General features: G+C 39.8%; 1 protein-coding gene across 2 annotated transcripts in view; it reads left to right on the top strand.

The window, feature by feature from the left end:
* Positions 1–16,663, top strand: part of LOC142340425 (uncharacterized) — a 65,230-nt gene that overhangs the window by 15,729 nt on the left and 32,838 nt on the right. For both annotated transcript variants that reach the window (XM_075391010.1, XM_075391004.1), the window contains exons 8-16: positions 1,932–2,393; positions 2,689–2,760; positions 2,829–3,329; positions 3,521–3,716; positions 3,912–4,077; positions 11,045–11,154; positions 13,718–13,900; positions 14,265–14,399; positions 14,486–14,686. In XM_075391010.1, coding sequence (XP_075247125.1) covers positions 1,932–2,393; positions 2,689–2,760; positions 2,829–3,329; positions 3,521–3,716; positions 3,912–4,077; positions 11,045–11,154; positions 13,718–13,900; positions 14,265–14,399; positions 14,486–14,686 — 2,026 coding nt within the window. The remainder of the gene's footprint in view (positions 1–1,931; positions 2,394–2,688; positions 2,761–2,828; positions 3,330–3,520; positions 3,717–3,911; positions 4,078–11,044; positions 11,155–13,717; positions 13,901–14,264; positions 14,400–14,485; positions 14,687–16,663) is intronic.

Raw genomic sequence — 16,663 nt, 5'->3', positions numbered from 1 at the left:
AAGGTAAAGCGAACTAAAAGAAAACATAGCACGACGACGACAACTCCGGAATTGCAATTCAATGTGCGGCTATGTTTTTAATTACGAGGGAAAAGGAAGTTGATCGAGAAAGCGACTTGAAAAAAGGAAGTAGATTTTTTCACTTCTTTTTTAAGCTGAGCGAGAAAACAATATTCGAATCAAAATCCGCTTTGTCGGTTGTGATTTTTTGGTCTCGTGCGGCAAAGTGATATCTATTCTTCGAGTTTTTTGTCGGTTTTTCTTGTCGAGTTTTTTGAATCAATTACTAGTGATTTCTAGCTTTAGTTTTTTATTTAAAATTTAACGAAAAATTGTTTGAAATGGTTTGAACTGCAGTTACGGACTTTACCTGCTATTTTTAATTGCTTTCAAACAAAGTCTTAGTATTTCTTCTAGTCCTGCGCTCTTTTTACGTTGTTTTTTTTGCTAGGACGAATGTTCTGATCCTTTTAAAGTTTTCGTCCTCAAAAACAGGATGAACAAATAAAGCTGGGTGGGCGTTAAGTGGCTGAGCTTCTCTCTTAGAGCCTTAGGGCTTACTAATGTCTGAATATGCGATTCACGAAAACTTGTTAGACCATTTCATAGTTTGGAGGGCACCACACACAGTACACCCAACATCCACTATCCTCCGCCTGGCATTTCGAACACCCCTCTCGTATAGCCTCCAAACCCTACCGGCCCATCATCAATTACCCCCCCCCCCCCCCCACGCTTGACCCCCTTGCCAATCCGCTCACCCCCAGCATCAGTGATCCCAGCAAATTTTTATGTCTTTTTATGAAAGTACCTTTGTTTTCTAATAATTTTCGAGGGTTGCTTGGTGAGTTGCTTGTTACTGCAGTTTTGAACTGTTGTTCAGTTATTATAAGTTGTGTATAGTTGCCCTCAAATAAAGTTTGTAGCAATTGTATTTAGTCCTGCTGGTCTTTTTATGCGCTTTTTCGTACTACCTTTTGAATAATTGCTCTCAAACGAAGTTTGTAGCAATTATATTAGTCTTGTCGGTCTTTTTTATGCGATTTTTTGCTTGACCGATTTTTCGTCTGACGCTTTTGACTTTTCGTCCTCAAAAACGGGATAAACAGGTAGCGCCCAGCAGGCATTAAGTGCTCTTAGAGCCTTTCAGCTCTATTTCAGCTCAAACTGTTTGGAGACTTATACTTATGGTGTGAAGGGCGGTTCTTAGAGGTTGAGACACCCCACCCCCACTATTACCTCCACCCCCACCGCGCTGTTGCCCCCCATATCAACTCCTGGTGCATCAGTTTTCTTAGAGCTTTTCTAGTCATTTACTTTTTAAGTCACCGAAACGGCTGAGAAGTTATGAAATATTGGTCTGAGGGACCTTTTAGACCCCACTTGCCCCGGAAGCTCAACCCACTTGAGACCCACCCTCACTACGCTCAACGCTGCTAAATATTGGCGATCTGCGGGCTATGTTAATGGATATTTAAATAATAGATAGTTGTGCTCGTACTATTGGAGTTATTTCCTCGGTGGAAATGAAATGTTTTCATAAGTTGGTTGAATAACTAAATTGTTTGAATGGCCTAATAGGAGGCGAAATTGGGAAATTAGGCATTACACTTATTGTATACCATTATAAAGGTGTAAAATTGTCCATAGGTTGTTGCATTTTACCGATGGGGAGGGTGGAGGAAACGGGTTATAATTTACGGAAACAACTAGCTTGTACACTTGTAAATTAAAATTTAGGCGAGTCTAACACGCAGCTCTATTTCAATGCCAATAGAGTGCATACGAGTACGCCCTTAAGTATAGCATGGCTCTAGTGCTTGAATATACCCATCCTTTTTAGATGTAGTTGTAAACTTGTATTGAGGGTTTCATTAACGGCGCAGGGAAAAATTTCTGGCGCAGGGAAAAATTGAATCGTCAATGTTTAGAATTTGTTTGAAAACAAAATGGCCAGGCTTCCCGCCAAAATGTCCTCTCCAAGCTCAGGTGAATTGTCAACATCAAACAGCAATTCAGACAGAAGTAGTATAACTCAAACAACCAACAACCATCACACGCGGAACTCAACAGCAACTGCTACAGCGCCTGTGTCTAACTTCAGCAAAAGCTACCAGTCCAATATAGTTGCCTCAAAAGTTGCAGCTGCCAAACAAGCGTCGCCTAATAAATATAAAAAGGCAAATGGCGAAGTAAGAGGTGCACATGACTCAAAGAAATCCGCAAAATATTCAGTTAAAAGTCACAGTAACTCATCATCGTCATCTAAATCGGCTGAGCACAGTCCGCAATCTAAAAACGTATCACCTCAGCCGGCACCTCCTCCATTACCTGTTAATCCACCTCAACCTGAGATGCCAGACGCCAATACAATTGCCGCTCTGCAGAAACAGGTTTGTTAAGACAGATTAAATATAGATAGCTGTTTGATTATGTAGAGATAACACTCAAGATTTGTAATTAGGATCGGAGGAATGAAAATCAGCCCATTGGTGAGCAGTGAATACCCTCAAGCTATTGTCTCGTAAACATTAAAATTTTTCAATGGCGCAATATTTAAAACTTTTTCCGAGAGTGCAAAACATTGGGGTAGCCCTGGCTGGTGGACTGTTTCTTATGCATTCTGTCTCTGTACATGGATGTCCAAGTCTTTAATCAAGTTTAAGAAGTCTAATATGTATATTTCAGTTGCAAGCTGTGATGCAGCAGCTAACACAGATGCAACAGGGCGGATTTCAGCACGACGCCAAGTCTCGCGACGTAAGTTATACTGATACAGTGATTTTTCTGTGAATTTTGATATGCACATTTTGATAATATTTTTACAGGCAAGCAACATTCAGAGCCAGATTGATAGTTTGACTACGCCGAAGAAGCAGCGTGCTCCCAAAAGACCGAGAAAAACAAAAGGAGCTGCTACTATTGCTTCAGAAGCAGTGGATTCCGCAAAAACAGGGTCAGTGCATGCCTCAGCAGCAGCAGCCTCTTCGAGCAATAGCAATCAAACTGTGATCACAACTACGACATCCGTTTCCACAGCGGAAGCATTTGCCACGACTGTGTCTATGGTCGCCTCAAACAATAATAAAAAAAACGATATTGGTGCTACCGAGAGCAGTTTTGCTTCTCCTCATCTTACTTCCTATTCTACAACAACTGACCGTGTTAAGTCAGAGCCAAACAGTCTACAACAACAGCGGTATCCTCTATCTACGCAAACCTCTCAACCTAATTCTCTTCCGTCCACAGATGTCATCAATTCATCCTCTGGTTCTGCTGCAACGGTCGCTGTTGTCTCCGCAAACGATCACAGCAAATCTGCAGCAGTGGTTAGTCAGCTTAAAGTACGATTAGAAAAAGCATCCCACATGCGCTTATGTGTAGTTAGTTATTTTGGGCCTCAAACAGAAACAATGATAGTGAGTTGTAAATGTGCTCTTAAATCTTCATCCTCTCATTAAAAAAATAAGGTGAAGGAGGGTTGCTTCGGTCAAACTTAGTTATTGAATAATGTGTACAGATTCCTTCGTCACGGACAACTTCGCCTCCGCTGTCGCGACCACCTACAGAAGTTTGTGCAACTGACTTGGGTCCGGGTCAGTTGCCATTGACTAATGGACTACCAGCTTCTCATAACACCGGTAGCTCACAATTAGCCGTGTCTAACACCGCCACCACCACAGTTAACAGCTATTGGTCAACCTCAGTCAGCAAAAGTTAGTTGGCTAACTAAAGAGTAACTAGTACAGTTATTAGTAATTGTTTAATCAGGAGCTTCTGTAAATCATACTTGGTATACTTTGCCTTCGCTAAGCAATCTACATCAGAGAAAGACTTTGTGCGATCTAGAGATCAACTGCTTGAGCCATATATGAAATCTATGTGTTATTAAATGGCTTTCTCATTTGCAGCCAACAATGCCAAATCCGATACTCAATCTTTAATTGCATCATCATCGGTGGCTACCACCACCACCACAGTGAAGGGAGGACCTGGAAGAAAGAAGGTAGCAGCCAATAGTGACCCTTCCTCGTACTCGCCACCTGCTAAAAAGTCGAACCTGAAGAAAGTCACTAAGTAAGTAATTTTTGGAAAGAATTGGTACAAAATTGATGATAGGTATAGGATATTTTGCTGTTTTGTCGTCAATTAATGGGTGACCGTGGACCGAACTCTCATTATTTGGTTTCTGAAAGATGTAATGATTAATTGCTCTTGAACAAAGTTCATAGCAATTATTGTAAACGTGTGTCTTTTTTATGCAAATTTTTCGCATGACAATTTTGCGCTTTTCTTCTAGAACATTCCTTGATTTTTCAAGTGACTTTTTCACGCTTTCGTTGATCATTTTTGAGTGATCTCTAGTGCTCCGAAGTAAAACTTGTTGCTAATATACAGTCGGTTGCAGCAAAACATAATTAAGTGATTTGTAGCGCAGTGGTTAGTGCGGGTGGTCATGGATCGGGAGGTGTGTGGTTCGAATCCCGTTGGGGTCAAAGATTTTTGCACCCGTAAAGAAAAATTGATTCAGACTAAAGACCATGAATTAAATTGCCTCGCCTGTCGTTCAAGAGCAATTCTTCCGACATATGCCGGTTTATGTTTGTAAATGCTATGGAAAAATTTGGCGACTGATTTAATAATAGCTCGAAAACAAAATTTATTAATTGCTCTCAAACGAAGTTTGTAGCAATTATATTTGTCCTGTCGGTCTTTTTTATAGCTGCGAAGCTGTAAGCTGAGCGTAGCTATATTGCGGTGCTCTTGGTTTTTTTTTTGTTTCGTCGTCTGACGCTTTATTTTCGTTTTACATTTGTTCTGGAACATTCTGTCTCGTCACTGCTTAAATGGCTTTGTCGCGCTTAATTTCAAGCTTTCTGCGTGACCTAAATTGCGGTTATTCAGAAACAGAATCTGTTCCTAAAACAAAGTTGATTGTAAGAAAACAGATTGTATGGTCCGACAGCCGAGTGGTTAAGGCGACTGGCTGTTAATCCGGAGATCGCCGGTTCGAGACGCGTCAGGGAAACTTTTTTGCACCCAAAAACAACCTCCTTTGAAATAAACTTGTAAGTTTTATAGGCGGCGGCGATAACTATTATCAACTTACTTCTGTATCTTTTTCCATCTGTATTTTACGGCACGCAAGTCTATTTCGCAGCTATTCCGGCAATCTGCCGGCTATGTTTAATGCGATTTTTCGTTTGACCGATTTTTCCTCTGACACATTTGACATTTCGTCCTCAAAAACGGCATAAACAGGTAGTGCCCAGCGGGCATTAAGTGCTCATAGAGCCTTTCAGCTCACTAGTCTCCAAGTATGTGATTAACAGAAACTGTTTTGGAGACTTATCTAGTAGGAGAGGCTTTAGGGTCTCGCCCTTGGGTGTTTAACCCTTTTATCATCTAGCACAAGTTTTTAAAGGGGGTTGCAGTTTCCACAGTTGCACAAGACTCTCCAGCTGCAGCTGTCAAGTTCATTGTAGCGTCTGTGAAAAAAGGTCATGTGCATTTGCGTCAGAAGCTTCTTGCTCAGTGGTTTTTCTCACTATGTATAGTCTCGTTGCTCGGGTCCAGAATTTTTTTTCGCATTTTCTCAGTCTGTGTTTCCGAACTTCGAATTCTTTGCTTTGTCTCGTTTCTGTTGATTTAAAATTGGGTATCGTCAAACTATTGATGTTGTATGACAGATAGAAGAAACAGGAGATCATGTTGTTCCATGTACATAGAGCTGTGCAGTATATTGAGTCGGGTCAGTCGTGTTCTGTAGTCGTCCCTTGAACTGCATATCCATGTTGTGGCTGTTTTTTGTACTCTCTCGGGTGCCTTGGACTCAAGTTTGGAGGGGTACCACCCCTGAGATGCATACGTGAGTACTGGTACAACATAACCAATAAAAGCATATAGCTTGGTTGGCAGGTTTGCGATGGATGAAATGTTTCTCTTTAGTGCATAGAAGGATCTCCAGCCCTTGCTAACTCGTTTTCGGTAGTTTTCAGCCCAGGATAAGTTTTAAGACATGGTTACCCCAAGGTTTTTTTCACGATTTCGAGACTTTGATTTTCTTCAGTGGTTGGGGTTTCGCCACTGATTGACAGGATTTTGCCCTTGTTCAGGTTAAGGATCATATCGTTTTCGCTGCTCCATTGTTGAATGGATTTGGTTGCTTGATCAGCTTCTTGGAGACTTGATGTTCTAACTTTGAAGTCATCAGCGTATCCAAATGGCTGTGTTATTTGTACGCAGTTGAGTAAGGTGTTGATGTACACGATGAACATTAAAGGCCCCAAGATTGAGCTCTGTGGTACTCCACTGGTGACCTTGGACGTTTCAGACTTCTGTTGTCCAATTTTAACCCTTTGTTGTCGGTCTGTCAGGTAGCTTACGAGCAGTTTTAGCAAATTCCCACCAATTCCCATGTCTCCCAGCTTGGATATGAGTTTTTGGTGGGTAACCTTATCGAAAGCTTTGCGGAAGTCGATATATAGGGCAAGGATTTCTTCGCAAAATCTCATCTAGAAAGACTACTAGTTGCAGGTCTACTGATCGTGCCTGTCGAAAGCCGTATTGTTCGTCTCTTGAACTGGCGTTTGACCAGGGGGTACATCCTGGCAAAGAGAATCTTCTCAGAGACCTTGGACAAGTTTTTGAGTAAGCTGATTGGACGGTATTGTGATATATCAGCGCGGTCGTTTTCTGCGTATATTGGTGTGATCACAAATTTTCCTTTGTTTTGGCTGGTCTGGAAGACTAGTTTAAATGATTTCGCTAACGTTGGAGTGATCTTTAAAATGATGTTACCATTGTCATCTGGTCCACATGCTTTGTTTATCTGGAGGTCACGTAGGGTTTCTTCGATTTCGTTTTCGGAGATGGTAAAATAATTGAGCTTTGATTTTGGGTATGCTTGTTCTTGCTGTATTTGCCCTTTGTCGATGAACACATCGGAGAAGAAGGCGTTGAACAAATTCCATTTCTCGGTGTTGGTATGTGCTATTTTTTTCTGGGATTGTCCGTTTGCAGTGATGGTGTAGTACATTCCGTCAGGGAATTGTTTTGTCTTGTGGAGGAATTTGAGGTATTTTTGCAAGTCGGGCATACGTTTTCCTTTGAAGAGTTTTTCTTCGTATACAGTTTGGTCACTTAACATCCGGTCTTTGATGTCTTTTTCATTCCTTTTCATTTTCAAGAGGAGAGATGGATTCGGTTTTCGTTCATATTTCCTTTTCATGGTGTTCAACGTTTTGATTTAGTGGGAGGGGTTACCCAGGGTGGAAGTTGGGCGCGGTGATATGTAACACGAGGGATGTGGGTGTCGATGATCTCTTGGAGCCAATTGTACCATTGAGTCACTAGTTCATCATTGTTGCTATAACAGTATGGCGTGATTAGATGTTCAACAATGTAAGTGTTCATTTTTTTGCCAGTCGGTTTTTTGATATGCATGTTGAATTTTGGGTGGCGGTGGCTTGGTGGGTATGGCTGTCGATATGGTGATTTGGAATGGTCGGTGGTCGGAGCATCGTTTTCCGATAACAGAATACCCTGCTTCGAGTTTTGTATCTATTTGGGCGATTTCGATGCTTTCAGGTGACTGCGTGAGCAATACGTCTAAGGGTGGTTTGTCTCCATGTGGTAGGGTTTGTTGTAAGTTCATTTCGTCGTTTGCGGATCACATTTTTCTCGTACTTGTCCTTGGACTTCATGCTCTCCCAATCAGCTGTGTCACGGTTCAGATCATTAGTGATGACAATCGTGGATTCATGTTCTGCTGCTGTTCTTTTTAGTTCGTTTAGAAAGACTTCGAGATTGTTTTTGCTGGCTCTGTATGGACTGTTTTTTAATGGGCTGTATATACAAAAGTATTGTTGTTTTGGTTTTCGTATCCGCGGAGGAAGAGGGCTTCATCCGGTTTGTAATCGGTCAGCCAGATTTCGGTTAGGCAAAGGATGTCATATCCCAATTTGGCAGTTTCATTTGCGAAGGCTTGTCGTCTGTTGAAGTCGAGGAGGCTTCTAAAGTTGAGGAATAGCGTTTTGATTTTTGGCTTTGTGTTTTCTAGTCAATCGAACTCGAGTGACAAATCGTTATGTTTCGAATCTTCTTTGTTGTCTATAAAGACCCATTTGTTATCAATTCTCTGTTGTAGCCGCAGTTGTCGGATGCGTAGTTCTCTGCGGCTGACTCTGTAGTCCAGTATGCTCCTGCGGAGTTGGAGAATTTCGTTTTCAGTCTGTTTCTCTTTGGAGTTGAGTTCCCGGGAGATGTAGACTCTTTTTTCGTAGGTTGCCATTTTGTGTGCAGACAGGAGAATTTTCCGTCGTTGTTGTTCGTTGCTGACCTTCACTAGAATTGTTCGGCTTTTGTTTTGATCATATGTTCTAATACGTTTGACATCATCAATTGGGCAGTTTTTGACTGCTCGGAAGATAAATATTCGCTCCACTTGTTCTACGTCTTCGTCATATTGTTCTCCTCCGGTTCTCGCCTTAGATTCAGTGATGCCACGGAAGCGGATGCCGTCGTAGTTCTCTTTGACTCCGTTGTTTCTTTCGGATATCGACTGGTTTTGCGGTTTTACCCAAGCAGGGATATGGGCCTTTGTTGGCTCTGGTGGTGGTTTTGCCTTAACTTCATTTTTGATTTGGGCCAGTTCTTATTTGACTTCTAAACACTGGGTGATTGCTTCAATATCTGCCCTTTCTCTGGTACTTGCTATTTGGTCGAGCACGCGATCGAGCTGATTGTTTTGTACGCAAGTGTTGCACACAAGGAGAACATTCTGGCTAATCTTTTGGATGCCATACATAGCCTTTTCGCTCATTCCAGTGCAGCTGGGTGTGAGATGCATCGAGTCACCGCAAGAGACAGTGAAGACAGCTTCGCGGTTGCTGATGGGGCTTTGCATGTTTTGCAGTTGCTTTCACTACGGACACGGGTCATTTTGACTATCTATTGCGATTCCGATACTCCGGGGAGCCTTCGGATTCGCGAATAGACAGCTTTGGTGGTGGGAATAAAATTTTACAACTATCAGTTTCGGATGCAATTCCGATACTCCGAGGAGCCTCCGGATTCACGAAACGAAAAAGATAGAGGTAGAAAGAGGGGAGAAAAAGCTTAGATAGCTTTGATGGTGGGAATAAAAATTCTACAACTATCAGTTTCGGATGCAATTCCGATGCTCCGAGGAACCTCCGGATTCACGAAACGAAAAAGATAGAGGTAGAAAGAGGGGAGAAAAAGCTTCTTAGGTTTGATTTATCTAATGCTATTCCGAAACTCCGTGGAGCTTCTGGATTCACGAGAAGATACTGGGAGGGGGTTCCTCTTACTACTACTACTTTGTTGTGATGCAATTTCGATATTCCGAAGAGCCTCCGGATTCACGAAGAGAAAGGACAGGAAGTAGAAGAGGGAACTCACTTATGATTGTTGAAGCTTTCTTTTCTTTATCCTGTCCTTCTGTTTCTTGTTTGGCTTTTTCTTTGGTTTCTACGGTCGTTTCTTCTTTATTAGACGGCGTAGGTTTCCACCATTACGTAGTACACAAGAAACAAAGCGGCTCTCGAGGATAGAATCCTGGTGCACTTTTTTAGATTCTGCTAGCAAGTTTAAATCGTTCGTCTTCGGGGGATTAGGTTCTTTAGACACTCATGGACCAGAATGCCCGTTTCGCGCAGCTTGGAGGACAGATCGGGGGTACCCCCTCTACGGGTGTAGACAATTGCGATGATGCGATTGTTGATGTTAAGTTTCTTTAGGGTTGCTACCAGCTGGTCGGGGGTGAGGGGGCGGTGCTTTTATGATAGAGCAGTAGTTGCTTCTGCGTTCAGTAATGCTGTTATTGATAACGTCGTGCCAGATTATTAGTTTGTTTCTATTTTTGAGGACAAATTTGTTTTTAAACAAATACTGTACAATTTTTGTAGGATTCTTTGTGTTTGGGTTAACTGAGAGTCCAGGCTTGGAGTATGAAATCGTCTCTAGTCGTTTCCTCGTCTTTTGTCCGCAACTGTTCTTCAGATTGGTGATGCAGCTTGCTCCGACAATGAAAGCCATTTCCGGTCTTGCATGAACTTCATTCTGAAACTTTAATTTTCATGGTGTTAAGGTCGGTTTAATACTTATGGTGTGAAGGGCGGTTCTTAGATGTTGAAGAACCCCCCCTCACTGTCGCCCCCACCCCCGCTGTTGCCCCACCCCACCATCAGCCCCCGGTACACCCCCGTGGCTAGCTGCTGGAGAAGCCAACCGCTCGCCGGTCGTTTGAGAGCAGTTCGCCCTACGTGCACCGAAGTTGATGTACTTTTTCACTTTAATTTTAATTAGTGGTATATAATAACTTCTAATGACGTCATTTGAAGCCCCCCTCAGTGAATTTAGTATCCACCCCACACCCGAATGAATCCGACTGTAATAGAATCGAGCTCCCACTATTGATTCGAGAGCAATTCTTCAGATGTTAGTCGGTAATGTTTGTACTGCCAATTTTTCGTATACCGATTTTCCTGTGCCCAAAAAATGTTGTTAATTTTTGTCTTGATAAACGGGATTGACTGGTAAAGCAGGAGAGAATTAGGTTGCTCTCTAAGAACCTTACTAGTCTCTAATTATGAGATTAAACGAAACTGTTGAGGAGACGAAAAATATGACGTGAGGAGCGTTAACGCTAAAAGAAATTGGGTTGTCAAATTATTCAACGAAACTATCAATCAAATTATTCAATGAAGCTCAGATAAAATTGACCTGCTAATTGACCAGCTCAGATAAAACCGCTTGTTATGTGGTTTGCTAATTTTCAATCTTGAACGTTTAGATCGCGGATTTAATCGGGCATCTATTTTGGCATTAGATGAAATGCCATCTAATTGATCGAATTGAAAGATGCAGTTGATGAGTAGCAAAAATAATGAGAACGGTTGAAACACGCCAAAAACTATGAACTTTACAGGGTAAACACTTAAGTAATTGAAGTACAGACTGGGCGATTTTGAGGCGAATTTCATGTCAAAATAAATAGTAAACTATTGAATGTTTTCAGAATGCCTAGACCGTCAGATTTTGTGCTTGACAGTGACGAAGAGGATAATGCCACTGACATGACGTATGAAGAAAAACGCCAATTGAGTAGTAATATTGATCGACTCACAAGTAAGTCAATCCAAGTAACATGAATCCGAGTGTTCCTTAAGCGCTATTTTTGAGGTAGTATAGCTGCTAAGTTGCAAGCTGAGCGTAGCTATATTGCGGTGTTCTTGGTTTTTATGACTCGAAGAGGAGAATTGGTGTACAAAAATCGTCTTAATGGATAATTTTTTTGGAGTGTATTTAAAACATGATGTGAAAGTCAATGCCACACGTGAAAACTAAGTGTTTAGGTCAAATGGCTGAAATTTTTCGGGTAAAGTAGCTAGCTATTCTAAATGTTATCAACAAGTAACTGTATGTTTGGGACCTTTTAATCTCTGCCTTATATTAGAGTTTTATATGCAAACTTGAGCCATTTTTGTAATTTTGCCGATTTAGACGCTTTTTGGTGGTTTTCGTTTCCTCATGTTTTGGCTGAAATTTGTCTTTATGTTGGTTTTCGAGGCCTTCTGAATTCGTTAATATTTTGTTTGTTTTATTTCAAGAAAATGGGCTACTTTTATGCCCTTTTTGCCTAATTGTGCGGTTTTTTGGCTATCAGGGTTTTTTTGAGCAGTTTTTTAAATTAGGGTTGTTTTAAGGGTTATCATTACTAAGTGAAAACAATTGAAGGTTTGATCACGTTTTCATGAATTAAGTTAATAATTTCATAAGTTTTTCTAGCTTTTAAATTCTTGCGCATATTTTTAGTGCGTTTAAGTGTCGTGTGGTTGCTCACGCAATCAGCAGTAACTGCTTCTTAAGGTGTGTCGGAAACGGTTGATGGGATTTTGTACTTTTAGAGAATATTAAAATATTTAAGTTTTTTTTGGATTTTGTCTTCTTTAATTCTATTCTTTTTGCTCGGTTTTCTCCTTTTTTGAGATAAATAGTTGGTTAATAGACGCGTCAGCAATTCCAGGCGGCTATTATTGCGCTCTTAATTTTTTTACTTCGTCTAACAGGTTTTTGTTTCGTTTTACCCTGACTTTTTCAATGACTTCAGTGTCTTCTACTGCTTTGCAGTTAAAATTTGTCTGCGTGACGTCATTTTTGCTTTTAGGTCGATTGCGTGACTTACCTCACTCAAAAAAATGACTACTGAACTCACTTATTGAACTTTATTCTATGAACATTTACTAGTTAAAGATCAATAGTGTGCTTCTAAGTAGTGCCGAACTTATATGCCCTAATTCTTGAGTATTAGTCTTAAATTTTTGATTTCGATGATCAATTTTGAAAACGCTCTTTTAGGGTTTTTTCCTTATAGACCGTATGTGTATCATAAAAATGACAGTAGGTATCTAACCCAAAAAATCTAGTGGTCTACTAAAGCACTGTTGTTCAAGCTGTCTATCTTGTGTCTAGTTGTTTCAATTCATGGAAGGCCACAAGCGTCTATCGCGGCTATTTTCCGGCAATCTGCTGGCTATGTTTTTGTTTTCCGAACATTTGATATTCTCACTAGACAATCTATTATAAACAATGCTTTTGAAGGTGCAACTTTTGAGAAATTATTTGAGAAAATATTTTCATATTTGTCTTTTCGCTGATAATTTGGTTCCAATTGAATAGGGTTATGAAGTTATTATTGTCAGATATTGATTGGTTATTGTGTGAGTGAAATTGTTCGAGTTGGTTCCGGAGTCTTCGGCTATGGTTTTTACAATTCAAAGACTTTGAATTGTATTGGGGCGTTGTCTGTTTTCAAGGATCTGTTCACACTTTTCCATGTTTTTTGAAGTCGAATTGGAGTAGTGATTAATAGCCGCCGTCATTCTGTCAACGGCACAAATTTTAATTGTGTTGGTGCGCTCTTTTTTGTCAATGTTAAGTCAAATTGAAGTGATGATTTTGGTATTCCGAAACAGGAAGAGCGAAAAAGGGGTGTTTTCGCAACGTAAGTTGAGTGAGAAACTGTTTGAAATCTCGGTAGTGGAATTTTTGCTTTTATGCGACAATTTGTGTTTTGCTGTTTTTTTCGATTTTCATGGTAGGATTTTTTTCTAGATGGTTTTTGCAATGCAAGCGTTGTCCATTCTAGGTTTGTTTTTGGGTTATTCAATGCACATTCTATAGATTTGTAGGTCAGGTCTTGTCCTGGCGTTTTTTTGTTCCTGCTTCTGACCCTCTTTTTTTGTTTTACATTTCATACAGCAAAGCTGAAAAAGCTCAGAGTCTTTTTTCTCATTTGTTCGAGTGACGTCATTTCTCACTCTCTCTTGTAATAAAATTTAAGGTCATTAAAGTGATTAGGTTTTGATCGTATGTGACCTAATCACTCAATAAAATGGCTTTTGCTCTTTAAAACTAATAGAAATAAGTTTAAGGTCAAAGGAGCTCACGTGTGTAATAAATGTCCCTAAAATGTTTTTGAGGAGTGAATTTTAACAAGCCTTTGAATATTTTTTACATAGTTTTTTGAGGGGTTTACATAATTTTTTCAACTTATATTTGTATCTGTTTTTGTATTATACGACACGTAAGTCTAGTGTGCAGCTATTTCAGCAATCTGCCGACTATGTTATTCAATTAAAAAAAAACCGAAGGTATATATGAAAAATTTAACCAAACGTTGTATGCTTAGAACCCCAGCTTTATCGGGTTGTACACATACTGCGTGCACATGAGCCTCAGCTGCAGGACGCAGATGTCGCCGAGATCACGCTGGATCTAGAAACTGTGAGGGCTGTGACATTACGGGCGCTGGAGAAGTTCGTCAATCAGTGTCTCAAGTCCAAAAAGCCACGTGGAACTGGACCAGCTGCTAGTACGTTTTCTGTTGCGTTACGTTATGTAACTGTTCCTACTTTAGTTAACCGGGAAAGAAATTGTTCTTTGCCTTTTTTTTCTTGTTGAACCAAATTCAGTTTTTAAAAACTTGAGAACTTAAAAACGTAGTTTCTCGAAAGTATTTAAAAATTATTGTTATACCGCGATTGCAGTGTGTAGTTTTTTAGCTGCTCAACAAACGTTTTTTTTATTTGTCTCGCTGGTCTTTTTACCCACTTTTTGCTGGCGGTATTTTCTGTCGCATGTCTCAATGTTTGCGAAACTTGAAGTGCTCTCTCTGAAAATTTAATGTAGCTGAGTTTAGTGGTCTGCTAATTAGTGAACACATAAAATTTTTACAGAGAAACAAACGCAAGCACCACCGCCGCCTCCACCTACTGGCCAAGAAACGCTGCCTCTTGAGGAGTACCACAGTCGGAAGGAGGAATTGGTCAGAAAGATCGAGGAGCTAGGAGGGAAAAAAGTTGCTAAAACCTGTAAGTGTCCTCCTGCATCTAGTAGGTCATCTATTGTTGAGCTAATCTGGAGCTCGCAAAAGTTAAATGGAACCTTTGCTTCTCAGATGAGAAGGAACTGAGTGAGGGCATCAATTTGGACCCTGTCAACCACGGAGTCAGTCGCCTGAGTGATGCCAGTTCCAGCGACGACTCAGGCGATTCAAGCAGTGATTCAGACGGCAGCAGTGATTCTGACTCAAATTCAGACGACGATAGTCCGCAGAAAGGTGCCTTGAAAAATGCTGCTAATAGCCAAAGTTCAGCAGGTAAAAAGCCAAAAACAGGAAAGCTACGGGTCTCCTGAGATCCCCAGTTGCAATGTATCACGTGTTCTGTGGTTTTAAATTAATTGAATTTGTACTTGCCTAAGAAAAAATGTTCTGGATTTCAGTCTTGCCAGAAGCGCTTTTCTAATTGGGAATCGTGTTTTCTGAAATCCAAAAGTGCGGCATCCTAAATTTTGTTTATGTGTAGTATTCAGTTAGTTAACTTGTTATTCAAACAATTTTTTTGCACTCTATTGGATAATCAATTGAACAAAAGTATAATAAACTCTTTTTATTGACTGATTTCTTCGTCATGTGTTGTCTTGTGGAACTATGACAATGAGGTAATCAGTTTCAGGCAAGGAGAAATTGGTTGAGTCATGCTACCGAAGCATCGAAAACTTAGTCCCTTTCCAATTTAAACGACGATAAATAACAAGACGTAGCTCTACTATGATGTTTTGCTCATCAATGGATCAAGTCGTATGAATTGATAATGATAGACCGTGTTGATGGATTCTGAATTTTATGAAGGCGTGACGAAAGCTACTCACCAAAATTTTTGCAAGAAATTATTAAGGGCACTTTTGTAATAGCTGTAAGCTGAGCAAAAATGTAGTTGGTGAGTTCTCCATTAATTTGATAATTTGATTAATTGCACTCAAACGAAGTTTGTAGCAATTATATTAGTCCTGTTGGTCTTTTTAATGCAATTTTTAGCTTAACCGATTTTTCGTCTGACCCATTTGACTTTTCATCCTTAAAAAGGGGTGAGAGGTAGCGCGCAGTGGGCCTTAAGTTTCATTAGAGGCCCTTAGCCGCGTTCAATAAGCCTTCAAGTGCTTAGTGTGGCGAAGCTGCTGGGAAGGCCGTAGTTTAAGGTTAAAAGGTAATTTTCGAGACCAAAATGTTGCAATTTTTCGTGTTTTGTTATTTTTCGATTTTTTTTGGACCCGTCTACAATAGAGGCGGGTTATTGACGACGCAAATTTACAATAATTTTTACTATTTTTTTAAGTTTTTTGAAAACCTTTGTCATTTTATGAGGGTTTTGAGCCCTAGGTGTCAAGGAACCTCCTCTAGGGTGTGATAACAGGCTACTGCATAGTTTTTTTGTGGCAATGCAATGGTTTTCAATGTTTTAACATCACGAATTTTCAGCATTCTTCTGACAAGAATTGCAATTTTTTCAATTTTGTTTGACATTATGAGAAAAATTGACACATTTGAGAAAAATTGACACATTTGAGAAAAATTATAGATTTGCAATTTTTTTCAAATTCTTTGAATTGTTTTGATTTTTTTTATTTTTTTTCTGGCACCAGGTTCCCAGGGAGCTCCTCCATTGTTTGATAATAGGCTGCTGCATAGTTTCTAGAAATAATGGAATGAATATCAATATTTTAATAACTCGAGTTTAAGAAATTTTCTGATAAAAGTTAATTTTTTCGAAAAATATTATCATGTTCTAAGTTCAGCCAGTGAGGGTATTGAAGGCTTGAAATAGGGATACTGGATAGATAGTCTCTTAAGACAATGAAATGGTTCAGAAGTTATATCACGAATTTTAGCAGGATTTTGTTTTTGCAATTGTTTTTAAAATTTTTGAGTTTTTTTGTTCATTTCTGAGTTTAACGATCATTACTGGCCAACGAAACTTTTTGCAGATGGGTTCTATGACAACTCCAGAAACAAAAAATAGTTTGGAATTTTTTCTTCACTGCAAAGTCTGGAAATATGTATTTTAAATTTTGCACTTCAGTTTTTATGATTAATAGCCGCCCTGCCCTCATCTCAAATTGAGGCTGGTTAAAGTTGATAAAGGTCCTTTGCAACACATAATTTTTTAATGACCATTTTAACAGCTGTATGTTTTGGTACTCCAAACAAAATCACGCAAATTTACACTAATTTTTACTATTTTAAGTTTTTTGAAAACCTTTGTTATTTTATGAGGGTTTTGAGCCCTAGGTGTCA

This window comes from Convolutriloba macropyga, chromosome 1 (assembly GCF_964194025.1).
Source record: "Convolutriloba macropyga chromosome 1, txConMacr16.3, whole genome shotgun sequence".
Lineage (NCBI taxonomy): Eukaryota > Metazoa > Xenacoelomorpha > Acoela > Convolutidae > Convolutriloba > Convolutriloba macropyga.
This window is presented reverse-complemented; position numbering and strand designations above follow the sequence as displayed.